General features: G+C 37.4%; 1 protein-coding gene across 1 annotated transcript in view; it reads right to left on the bottom strand.

Annotated features, from left to right (window-relative positions):
- Nucleotides 1-2706: 2706 nt before the first annotated feature.
- LOC123533956 (ankyrin repeat domain-containing protein 13D-like) overlaps nucleotides 2707-13172 on the bottom strand; it is a 47941-nt gene continuing 37475 nt past the window's right edge. The window contains exon 14 of the mRNA XM_045315954.2: nucleotides 2707-5172. Coding sequence (XP_045171889.2) covers nucleotides 4941-5172 — 232 coding nt within the window. The 3' untranslated portion in view covers nucleotides 2707-4940. The remainder of the gene's footprint in view (nucleotides 5173-13172) is intronic.

The following is a 13172-nucleotide window of genomic DNA, read 5'->3' as shown; positions in this document are numbered from 1 at the left end:
TTTTGACTGCACATGACCCTGTTTCGAACTTGACCTAGATATCATCAAGATGAACATTCAGACCAACTTTCATACAGATCCCATGAAAAATGTGGCCTTTAGAGAGGTCACAAGGTTTTTCTATTATTTGACCTACTGACCTAGTTTTTGAAGGCACATGACCCAGTTTCGAACCTGACCTAGATATCATCAAGATGAACATTCTGACCAACTTTCATACAGATCCCATGAAAAATATGGCCTCTAGAGAGGTCACAAGGTTTTTCTATTATTTGACCTACTGACCTAGTTTTTGATGGCACGTGACCCATTTTCGAACTTGAGCTAGATATCATCAAGGTGAACATTCTGACCAATTTTCATGAAGATCTCTTGAAATATATGGCCTCTAGAGAGGTCACAAGGTTTTTCTATTTTTAGACCTACTGACCTAGTTTTTGACTGCACATGACCCAGTTTCGAACTTGACCTAGATATCATCAAGATGAGCATTCAGACCAACTTTCATACAGATCCCATGAAAAATGTGGCCTTTAGAGAGGTCGCAAGGTATTTCTGTTATTTGACCTACTGACCTAGTTTTTGAAGGCACATGACCCAGTTTCGAACTTGACCTAGATATCATCAAGATGAACGTTCTGACCAATTTTCATGAAGATCTTGTGAAATATATGGCCTCTAGAGAGGTCACAAGGTTTTTCTATTTTTAGACCTACTGAACTAGTTTTTGACTGCACATGACCCAGTTTCGAACTTGACCTAGATATCTTCAAGATGAGCATTCAGACCAACTTTCATACAGATCCCATGAAAAATGTGGCCTTTAGAGAGGTCGCAAGGTATTTCTGTTATTTGACCTACTGACCTAGTTTTTGAAGGCACATGACCCAGTTTCGAACTTGACCTAGATATCATCAAGATGAACGTTCTGACCAATTTTCATGAAGATCTTGTGAAATATATGGCCTCTAGAGAGGTCACAAGGTTTTTCTATTTTTAGACCTACTGAACTAGTTTTTGACTGCACATGACCCAGTTTCGAACTTGACCTAGATATCTTCAAGATGAGCATTCAGACCAACTTTCATACAGATCCCATGAAAAATGTGGCCTTTAGAGAGGTCACAAGGTTTTTCTATTATTTGACCTACTGACCTAGTTTTTGAAGGCACATGACCCAGTTTCGAACTTGACCTAGATATCATCAAGATGAACGTTTTGACCAATTTTGATGAAGATCTTTTGAAATATATGGCCTCTAGAGAGGTCACAAGGTTTTTCTGTTTTTAGATCTACTGACCTAGTTTTTGAAGGCACGTGACCCAGTTTCGAACTTGACCTAGATATCATCAAGATGAACATTCTGACCAACTTTCATAAAGATCCCATGAAAATGTGACCTCTAGAGTGGTCACAAGCAAAAGTTTACGGACGCACGGACGGATGACGGACGACGGACACCGCGCGATCACAAAAGCTCACCTTGTCACTTTGTGACAGGTGAGCTAAAAATACAAAATGTTCACTATTCACCATAAACAAATATCGGACAAAATTCGTGACTTCTCAATTTTGCATAGGTCACTGAAACCCCATTAAATAATAACATTAAAAGAAATCTTAACAAATTTTTGACTACATTTGAATTTTTCACAATTCTACAATTTGATATTTGTAAATTTGCACAAGGTGAAAAAAAACAAGGGATGTTTTAATGATCAAGATACTGTTTTGAAATTACAAAAGTCAATTTGTCCTATTTTCTGATCACATCAGGTTAAAGATCCACAATGCTTTAAATTTTTATCTTAAAAGCAGATGAAAAAGCTTTCAAAATAGATGTTATGTGTTAGAAAAGCACTACTTTTAATATTGCAAATGAACTGTTATAGTTAAAGCCATAAAGGGAGGTAATAAAACAACAATAGGTTCAACAAAACAATTAGTATATTCAGCAATATTCAAACCTTTGACAAATGTTAAGGAAATTAATTATCAAAAATTGGATTTAACAAAAAATTAATGTATTCTATGTTCATAACGGAAAACGTGGTAGCCACATTTTAAACAAAGGCATTAAGGAGCCTTTAACGCTTGCATGATGCCATAATTACTTTTGAATAAAATATGTAATGCACTAACGGGACAAGCCCACACATTTTAGGCGAAAAATAATTTCTTTCAAAAATCCATAAAAAGTGAGTAATCTGAAAGTGACTAGTGGTAAAAAGTTATCGACATAAGATTTTAGCAAGGTATTCTTATAAAAATAAAATATTGTGCAGGAGGTAGTAAACCGTTACAACTTTTGAAATAATACAGAAAATGTACATTCCTCTTGCATTTTTACCAATATCTCATTTTTATTTTCAGCCACTGTCAAAACGGCAATTTGTGGATGTTCAATTTTCAAACATAAACAGAATAGGAATTTTACTTGTTTGCTGGGATTAAATTCTGTGGTTAACTCAACCACAAAATCGACGAAAATAAGTCCCCCCACGAATATTAATGACTTCACAGTATACATTCTTTGCCAAACTTGGTTGAAATGAACATGTTGAAAAATCTCAACCATACTGTGGGTGAGTAGCTTTAAGAAGTAAAAAAAAAAAAACATAGTGTATATAAAACAAGAGGGCCAAGATGGCCCTAGGTCTCTCACCTGACAAACACACCATAATACACCATAATAGTGTAAACACAGACCTAGTGATTGCATGGAAAAAAATATTCTGACTAAGTATCATCAAAATTGGAGCAAACACAAGTATTTTTTTTTATTTGACCTAGTGACCTAGTTTTTAACCCCAGACGACCCATATTCTAACTTGACCTAGATTTTATCAAGGCAATCATTCTGACCAAATTTCATGAAGATCAATTGAAAAATACAGCCTCTATCACATACACAAGGTTTTCCTTTGATTTGACCTAGTGACCTAGTTTTTGACCCCAGATGACCCATATTCAAACTTGACCTAGATTTCATCAAGGCAATCATTCTGACCAAATTTCATGAAGATCAATTGGAAAATACAGCCTCTATTGCATACACAAGGTTTTTCTTTGATTTGACCTAGTGACCTAGTTTTTGACCACAGATGACCAATAACCAAACTAAACCTAGATTTTATCAAGGCAAAAATTCTGACCAAATTTCATAAAGATCAATTGAAAAATACAGCCTCTATCGCATACACAAGGCTTTTCTTTGATTTGACCTAGTGACCTAATTTTTCACCTGAGATGACCCATATTCAAACTTGACCAAGATTTTATCAAGGCAATCATTCTGACTGAATTTCATGAAGATCATTTGAAAAATATAGCCTCTATTGCATACACAAGGTTTTTCTTTGATTTGACCTAGTGACCTAGTTTTTGACCCCAGATGACCCATTTTCGAACTTGGCGTAGATTTCATCAAGGTTATCATTCTGACCAAAATTCATGAAGATTAATTGAAAAATACAGCCTCTATCGCATACACAAAGTTTTTCTTTGATTTGACCTAGTGACCTAGTTTTTGACCCCAGATGACCCATTTTCGAACTCGGCCTAGATTTCGTTAAGGTAATCATTCTGACCAAATTTCATGAAGATCAGTTGAAAAATACAGCCTCTATCGCATACACAAGCTAAATGTTGACGGACAGACAGACAGACGACAGACAGACGCCAGACATCGAGTGATCAGAAAAACTCACCTGAGCATTGCTCAGGTGAGCTAAAAAACTGCTTCTTTTTACAAATTCCGCCTGAAGTTCTCTTAAAAATTGCAACTCTGAAATTCCCCTAAATTAATGCAAGTAATGGGCACTCAATAGCGAGCCATTGGGCAATAGACATCCCCTTTAACCTTCCAAATTTGCTATAAGCTTACATGAAATCAATATTTACTTAATAATTCGTCTTATTTAAATTCAATATATGATGGGGTGTGTCACTCTTGGCAACATTAAGATCAGGATTTTGTCCCTATACCGCTATTTGAATTTCATTTTCTATTTTTCATGTCCTAATGGACATCAAAAACATTACAGTCAGCCTGAGGCAAAAGAAACTGGACATTTTAATTCACGGTGCTATATATAAATATAACAGAAACAATGGCAACCACTTAAAGCAATATTATATACTTTTCATGATCTTTTTTTCTTTGGTGCGAACTTCTGAGCAATGTCTTCTCTAAAAGTAGACATTTTTATGAAAACAGAACTTTTTAACAAAATAAGCGATTAAATGTTTTGACTGCTAACCTTCCATCTACAAGCAGCTTAGCAATGCAGGCCTTTTTTTTCTCTTTTTTTATCAAAAAAGTCTTGTAAAAACACTTTTTCCCAGTTACAATATTTTTGGTTCATATTCTTCACTGCTGAAATATAATAATTGTTCTGTATACAGCTAGCACTTTGCTTAAATACTTCTGTCACCAATTCTGTTTACACAGTAAAGGAGAGAGGATACATGTACTGCGCTTACATAGGTATGTAACAAATAATTTGTATACACAGTGAATCAGAGACAGAATACAATATATTCAACAATTTTGATTTCATCATATAAAAATTTCTCCAAATTTCCAAATATCCTAATATTTGGGTCAAACTCACCTGGATATAAAACCAGTTCCAACTACATGAGAATTGCAAGCTCTTCACATAAAAGAAGTCATGTAAAATTTCGAAAATCTCAAAATTACGACCTCTATCAGCAAATTTAAATGTGCAAAAAAACTGCCAGCGTGTTAATTTCATAAGCCACATTGAAAGTCTGGAAATAAAATGGTTGATGACAAATACATTTAATTATGGTTACTGTTTATAATTCTAGCTGTCGGAAAATTTCTCCATCAACACAAACTTCAGAAATTCTCTCAAAACATTCAGTTTATGATTTAACGCCTAGTATTATGATATACAGCTTAATAACAGAAATTATTTGTCTTGCAACGATAATTGTAGAATTCTTTCCAATTCTTCCTCTTCTTGTCTTCGGAGTCGTTCCGATTCCTGGTTTTCTCGTTGCGACATTTCGAGAGCGAGGCGTAATTGTTCGTCAATATCACTGGATCCTACGTCATTTTTTTCCTCTCGTTCGGTGTATTCTGGTATATGTTCTGGCACCAGCGGTTTACCCGACTGTAAGGCAATACTTTCTGCTATGGCCCTAAACAGAAATAAAACAATTTCAGGACTTTTTTTTTTTTTTTTTTTTTGGATTTAACGTCGCATCGACACATGATAGGTCATATGGCGACTTTCCAGCTTTAATGGTGGCGGAAGACCCCAGGTGCCCCTCCTTGCATTATTTCATCACAAGCAGGCACCTGGGTAGAACCACCGAACTTCCGTAAGCCAGCTGGATGGCTTCCTCACATGAAGAATTCAATGCCCCGAGTGAGGTTCTTCAGGACTTTTGATCCTTTATATAAAACTACTAGAACGATTGAAGCATGTTTACTGTTTAGATATTACCAAACTGGTCATGTTAATTTGCTAAGATCTGGCTTGATCAGAGAGAAAACTTTTATCCTTATCTAATTTACGGTAAAATCACTAATATTCATCGGGGGACTAAACTGAGTGGATTTCAATGTTGTGTCGCTCAACAAAATAAATTTCCAACAAATAAGCAAAGTTTACATTCTTAATTAGTGGAAATCAACAAATATAGCCTATCAAAATAATTGAGCCGTGCCATGGGAAAACCAACATAGTGGGTTTGCGACCAGTGGGTTTGGTGTTACAGGCAAGCCACTCGCATGGATGATGTCATACCTTAGTGACCGCTACCAGACCGTATGCATAGATGGCGAGCTATCACAACCAGTGCTAATGAAGTACAGTGTACCCCAAGGGTCTGTCCTGGGGCCAAAGAACTACACAATGTACACAAAACCAGTCGGAGCTATCTGCAGAAAGCACGGACTTAACAATCATTTCTATGCGGACGATTCGCAGTTATATCAATCCTTCAAACCAATAAATAAAATGTCTATTGAGGAGACCATTCATCGCGTTGAAAGTTGTTTAAAGGATATAGTAAGTTGGATGAATACTAACATGTTGAAACTCAATGCTGAAAAAACAGAATTAATCATATTTTCATCTGAACACAAGACACAATCTGTTTCAAACATATCTGTGAAAGTGGACGGCTCTGAAATCAAACAATCAAGCAGTGTCAGGAACCTCGGTGCTTTCCTGGATTCGAACATGAGGATGGAGCAACATGTGAATAGTGTGTGTAGGAATTCCTATGCACAGTTGCGGCAAATTAATCACATCAGACAATATATAACCGCAAACGCAACCAAATCTCTAATCAACTCTCTTGTTACATCACGTTTGGATTATTGCAACTCTCTTCTATATGGAATTCCAAAACGGTCAATGAACAAACTGCAATATGTCCAAAACACGGCAGCTAGAATCGTAACCAGAACATCCAGATACGACCATATAACGCCTGTTCTGCGTGAACTCCATTGGCTTCCTGTGCAATGTAGGGTAGAATACAAAATTATGACACATACATATAAGGCACTCAAAGATCAATCACCAGCTTATGTAGCGAACATGCTAGAAATATATACACCATCCAGAAGTCTGAGATCGCAGAATAATGCATTAAAACTAGTGGTGCCCAAATGTCGAACAATACGATTTGGTGACAGGAGCTTTCAGACAGCTGCTGCGAGGTTATGGAATGCCCTCCCATCTGGCATAAGAGAGTGCAAGACCGTGCAAAGTTTCAAAAAAGCGCTAAAGACGCATTATTTCATACAATTCTTTGGCAACTAACATCTCACTGATTACCTGATTTATAATGTAGGTACTTTGCCGGCCAATTAATTACCTTAATTAAGAACTCCAGTGTGACAGAATAATGTTGGCGGTGTTTTTTTTTTCTGTGGGATGTATCATGGATGTTCTCCGGACCGTTTAGGTAGGGATTTGCCCAATCATCCGGGTCGGTTTGCATGCTGTGATGCATTTCGCAGACATCATACTGTTTAATTCTGTCTGTTCAAAATGTAAGATATCTTCTGTTCTATTCTGCTCTGACCTGTGTCTTTGATAGGTCAGTTAATGTTTTATGATATTGTATTTTTGTTTCATGTTTTGATCTGCCTACCTTCCAATTTAAAATGCTTGGTATCTTATTACCGTAATGTAATTTTAATTTCTTCTATAATAGTTCAATTCCCATTTTTTATTGAACATTATATAAATGTTTTTATGTAAAGCACTTTTGAACGTATTTTTATATGAAAAGAGTGCTATATAAATGTGGTATATAATAATAATAATAATAATAATAATAATAATCCAGACCAGCCTGCGCATCCGCGCAGTCTGGTCAGGCTACATGCTATTCGCTAACAGTTTCTCCAATTCCAATAGGCTTTAAAAGCGAACAGCATGGAGCCTGACCAGAGTGCGCGGATGCGCAGGCTGGTCTGGATCCATGCTGGTCGCAAACCCACTATGTTGGTTTTCCCATGGCACAGCTCATATGTAGCTGTACTTGGTAAAACCACAAAGTTTCATACCAACAAAAATCATTTTCATAGTATACTTTTATCATTTTATCCTAAATTATTTTAATCAGTTAAGGAAAGTCTTTGTAGGTGATGTTAAAAGAGGTATTCATTAGGACTAAAAAAAAAAATCTTTGTTTCTGGTAACATGCTCAAAACAAGAGGACCATGATGGTCCTGAATCGCTCACCTGTCCCAACATGACCCGGTTTTTAACTGAGTATGACGTGGTTTTTTTTCTATTATTTGACATAGTGACCTAGTTTTTGAGCTCATGTGACCCAGTTTTGAACCTGACCTAGATATCATAAAGATGAACATTCAGACCAACCTTCATACAGACCCCATGAAAAATATGGCCTCCAGAGAGGTCACAAGGTTTTTTCATTATTTGACCTACTGACCTAGTTATAGACGGCACGTGACCCAGTTTCAAACTTGACCTAGATATCATCAAGGTGAACATTCTGACCAATTTTCATGAACATCCATTCAAAAGTATGGCCTCTAGAGCGGTCACAAGGTTTTTCTATTTTTAGACCTAATGACCTAGTTTTTGACCGCAGCTGACCCAGTTTCAAACTTGACCTAGATATCATCAAGACGAACATTCAGACCAACTTTCATACAGATCCCATGAAAAATATGGCCTCTAGAGAGGTCACAAGGTTTTTCTATTATTTGACCTACTGACCTAGTTTTTGAAGGCTCATGACCCAGTTTCGAACTTGACCTAGATATCATCAAGGTAAACATTCAGACCAATTTTCATGAAGATCTTATGAAAAATATGGCCTCTAGAGAGGTCACAAGGTTTTTCTATTTTTAGACCTACTGACCTAGTTTTTAACCACAGTTGACCCAGTTTCGAAACTGGCCTAGTTATCATCAAGATGAACATTCAGACCAACCTTCATACAGATCCCATGAAAAATATGGCCTCTAGAGAGGTCACAATGTTTTTTTATTATTTGACCTACTGACCTAGTTATTGATGGCACGTGACCCAGTTTCGAACCTGACCTAGAGATCATCAAGGTGAACATTCTGACCAATTTTCATGAAGATCCATTCAAAAGTATGACCTCTAGAGCGGTCACAAGGTTTTTCTATTTTTAGACCTAATGACCTAGTTTTTGACCGCAGCTGACCCAGTTTCGAACTTGACCTAGATATCATCAAGATGAATATTCAGACCAACTTTCATACAGATCCCATGAAAAATATGGCCTCTAGAGAGGTCACAAGGTTTTTCTATTATTTGACCTACTGACCTAGTTTTTGACGGCACGTGACCCAGTTTCGAACTTGACCTAGATATCATCAAGGTAAACATTCTGACCAATTTTCATGAAGATCTTTTGAAAAATATGGCCTCTAGAGAGGTCACAAGGTTTTTCTATTTTTAGACCTACTGACCTAGTTTTTGACCGCACTTGACCCAGTTTCGAACTTGACCTAGATATCATCAAGATGAACATTCTGACCAACTTTCATAAAGATCCAATGAAAAATGTGACCTCTAGAGAGGTCACAAGCAAAAGTTTACGCACGGACGGACGGACGCACGGACGCACGACGGACGCTGCGCGATCACAAAAGCTCACACTGTCACTTTGTGACATGTGAGCTAAAAATTAGGGTAGGTAGGTCGGATTTTTTTTTTTTTTTTTTTTGAAATTTTTTTTTATTAAGAGAGACTTTTCAGAAAATATTTTTGTGTCAAAAAAGAATACAAACAAGGGGGTTATGCCTTTAGAGCATCAGTAAGTTGATTTTTAACATCACTGAGCATGTTTAAAGCATAAAAAGTGCAGTTTTGTATTTTTTGTCAAAAAGTTGAAAAAAAAACTCTCCAAGGCCATAAAAACATTTAGGGTCAGGCTAAAAATTTAGGGTAGGTCGGGATAGCAGAAACAAACAATTTTTTTTACGCCTTATAAGCCAAATCTTAAGGTAGAAATTTCAACGCAATTACGTATTCTTGGTTTGCAACTTCAGTATATTTCCGCCAAAACTAAACTAGAAAATGCTTTTGTAAAAAAGCGCATGTCTCCCCCAATGCAAAGTCCTATAGGCAAGAAGTCAATAGGGGTCAGGAGCGAAAGACACTGATGGTTAGCTGCAATAGGGATCATCTACTTGGCATGTCCAGTCATCCCGCTAAATTTCAACACTCTTGGCCTAGTGGTTCTCAAGTCACTGCTCAGGCCCCTGTGACCTTGACCTTTGATCAAGTGACCTCAAAATAAATTGGGGTCATCTACTCTGCATGTCCAATCATCCTATTAAGTTTCAACATTGTAGGTCAAGTGGTTCTCAAGTTATTTCCAAACAAGAGCTGTCCGTAAGACAGCCAAGCTCGACTATTCGAAATATTGTCACAGAAGCAGGAAATTATTACCCAAAATGTTAAATATCAAAAGAGTTTAAGTTCGAAAGGGGACATAATTTGACCAAAATACATATCAAAGTTATGGGACTTGATGCTATCAACTAGTTTTATAACCCCGAAGAAACATGTTAGGTTTAAATTCAATATCTGCATTAGTTTTGGAGATAGTAACTTGCATGTAAACTTTAACCAGAATTTTCTAAGTCCAAAAGGGGCATAATTTGTTCAAAATACATGTTAAGAGTTATGGAACTTGACCTAGTGAGGCTGGTAATTGACCTAGAAAAGGAATAAATAAGATTCAAAGCTATATGCCTTTTGGTAATAGCTGTATGTACTTGCACGCAAAACTTTAACCAGAATTTTCTAAGTCCAAAAGGGGGCATAATTTGCCCAAAATACATGTCAGAGTTATGGGACTTGATTCTATCAACTAGTTTTATAACCCCGAAGACACATGTGAAGTTTCAATTTAATATCTATATTAGTTTTGGAGATAGTAACTTGCATGTAAAACTTTAACCAGGATTTTATAAGTCCAAAAGGGGGCATAATTTGCCCAAAATACATGTCAGAGTTATGGGACTTGTCCCAGTGAGGTAGGTAATTGATCTAGAAAAAGAAAAAATAAGTTTCAAATCTATATGCCTTTTAGTAATAGCTGTATGTACTTGCACGCAAAACTTTAACCAGAATTTTCTAAGTCCAAAAGGGGCATAATTTGGCCAAAATGAAGGTCAGAGTTATGGGACTTGGTGCTATCAACTAGTTTTATAACCCCGAAGACACATGTAAAGTTTCAATTCAATATCTGCATTAGTTTTGGAGATAGTAACTTGCATGTAAAACTTTAACCAGGATTTTCTAAGTCCAAAAGGGGCATAATTTGCTCAAAATACATGTCAGAGTTATGGGACTTGACCCAGTGAGGTAGGTAATTGATCTAGAAAAAGAAAAAATAAGTTTCAAATCTATATGCCTTTTAGTAATAGCTGTATGTACTTGCACGCAAAACTTTAACCAGAATTTTCTAAGTCCAAAAGGGGCATAATTTGGCCAAAATGAAGGTCAGAGTTATGGGACTTGGTGCTATCAAATAGTTTTATAACCCCAAAGACACATGTGAAGTTTCAATTCAATATCTGCATTAGTTTTGGAGATAGTAACTTGCATGTAAAACTTTAACCAAAATTTTCTAAGTCCAAAAGGGGGCATAATTTGCTCAAAATACATGTTAGAGTTATGGAACTTGACCCAGTGAGGTTGGTAATTGTCCTAGAAAAAGAATAAATAAGTTTCAAAGCTATATGCCTTTAAATGATAGCTGTATGTACTTGCATGCAAAAACTTAACCAAGGTGTGACGCCGACGCCGACGCCGACGCCAGGGTGAGTAGAATAGCTAGACTATTCTTCGAATAGTCGAGCTAAAAATGATTTTACATGAACAGGCCACTGTGACCTTGACCTTTAATAGACTGATCCCAAAATCAATAGGGGTCAGCTACTCTGAATGTTCAATCATCCTATGAAGTTTCAACATTCTGGGTCAAGTGGTTCTCAAGTTATTGATCAGAACTGGTTATCAATGTTCAGGCCCCTGTGACCTTGACCTTTAACGGAGTGACCCAAGAACAATAGGGGTCATTTACTCTGCATGAACAATCATCCTATGAAGTTTCAACATTCTGGGTTGAGAGGTTCTCAAGTTATTGATTGGAAATGGTTTTCCATGTTCAGGCCCCTGTGGCCTTGACCTTTAACAGAGTGACCCTAAAATCCTTAGGGGTCATCTACTCTGCATGACCAATCATCCTATGAAGTTTCATCATTCTGGGTCAAGTGGTTCTCAAGTTACTGACCGGAAATGGTTTTCCATGTTCAGGCCCCTGTGACCTTCACCTTTCTTAGAGTGACCCCAAAATTGTTAGGGGTCATCTACTCTGCATGACCAATCATCCTATTAAGTTTCAACATTCTGGGTCAAGTGGTTCTCAAGTTACTGACCGGAAATGGTTTTCAATGTTCAGGCCCCTGTGACCTTGACCTTTAATGGAGTGACCCCAAAATCGATAGGGGTCATCTACTTTGCATGTACAATCATCCTATGAAGTTTCAACATTCTGGGTCAAGTGGTTCTCTAGTTATTGATCGGAAATGGTTTTCAATGTTTAGGCCCCTGTGACCTTGACCTTTCACAGAGTGACCCCAAAATCAATAGGGGTCATCTACTCTTTATGACCAATCATCCTATGAAGTTTCATCATTCTGGGTCAAGTGGTTCTCTAGTTATTGATCGGAAATGGTTTTCAATGTTCAGGCCCCTGTGACCTTGATCTTTGACGGAGTGACCCCAAAATCAATAGGGGTCATCTACTCTTCATGACCAATCACCCTATGAAGTTTCAACACTCTGGGTCAAGTGGTTCTCTAGTTATTGATCGGAAATGGTTTTCAATGTTCAGGCCCCTGTGACCTTGACCTTTGAGGGAGTGACCCCAAAATCAATAGGGGTCGTCTACTCTTCATGACCAATCATCCTATGAAGTTTCAACATTCTGGGTCAAGTGGTTCTCAAGTTACTGACCGGAAATGGTTTTCAATGTTCAGGCCCCTGTGACCTTCACCTTTCATAGAGTGACCCCAAAATCGTTCGGGGTCATCTACTCTGCATGACCAATCATCCTATTAAGTTTCAACATTCTGGGTCAAGTGGTTCTCAAGTTACTGACCGGAAATGGTTTTCAATGTTCAGGCCCCTGTGACCTTGACCTTTAATGGAGTGACCCCAAAATCGATAGGGGTCATCTACTTTGCATGTACAATCATCCTATGAAGTTTCAACATTTTGGGTCAAGTGGTTCTCTAGTTATTGATCGGAAATGGTTTTCCATGTTTAGGCCCCTGTGACCTTGACCTTTGATGGAGTGACCCCAAAATCAATAGGGTTCATCTACTCTTTATGACCAATCATCCTATGAAGTTTCATCATTCTGGGTCAAGTGGTTCTCTAGTTATTGATCGGAAATGGTTTTCAATGTTTAGGCCCCTGTGACCTTGACCTTTGACGGAGTGACCCCAAAATCAATAGGGGTCATCTACTCTTCATGACCAATCATCCTATGAAGTTTCAACACTCTGGGTCAAGTGGTTCTCTAGTTATTGATCGGAAATGGTTTTCAATGTTCAGGCCCCTGTGACCTTGACCTTTGAAGGAATGACCCCAAAA

Source organism: Mercenaria mercenaria, chromosome 12 (assembly GCF_021730395.1).
Source record: "Mercenaria mercenaria strain notata chromosome 12, MADL_Memer_1, whole genome shotgun sequence".
Classification (NCBI taxonomy): Eukaryota; Metazoa; Mollusca; class Bivalvia; order Venerida; family Veneridae; genus Mercenaria; species Mercenaria mercenaria.
Note: the sequence above shows the minus strand (reverse complement) of the source record. Positions and strands in the feature narration are given on the sequence as shown.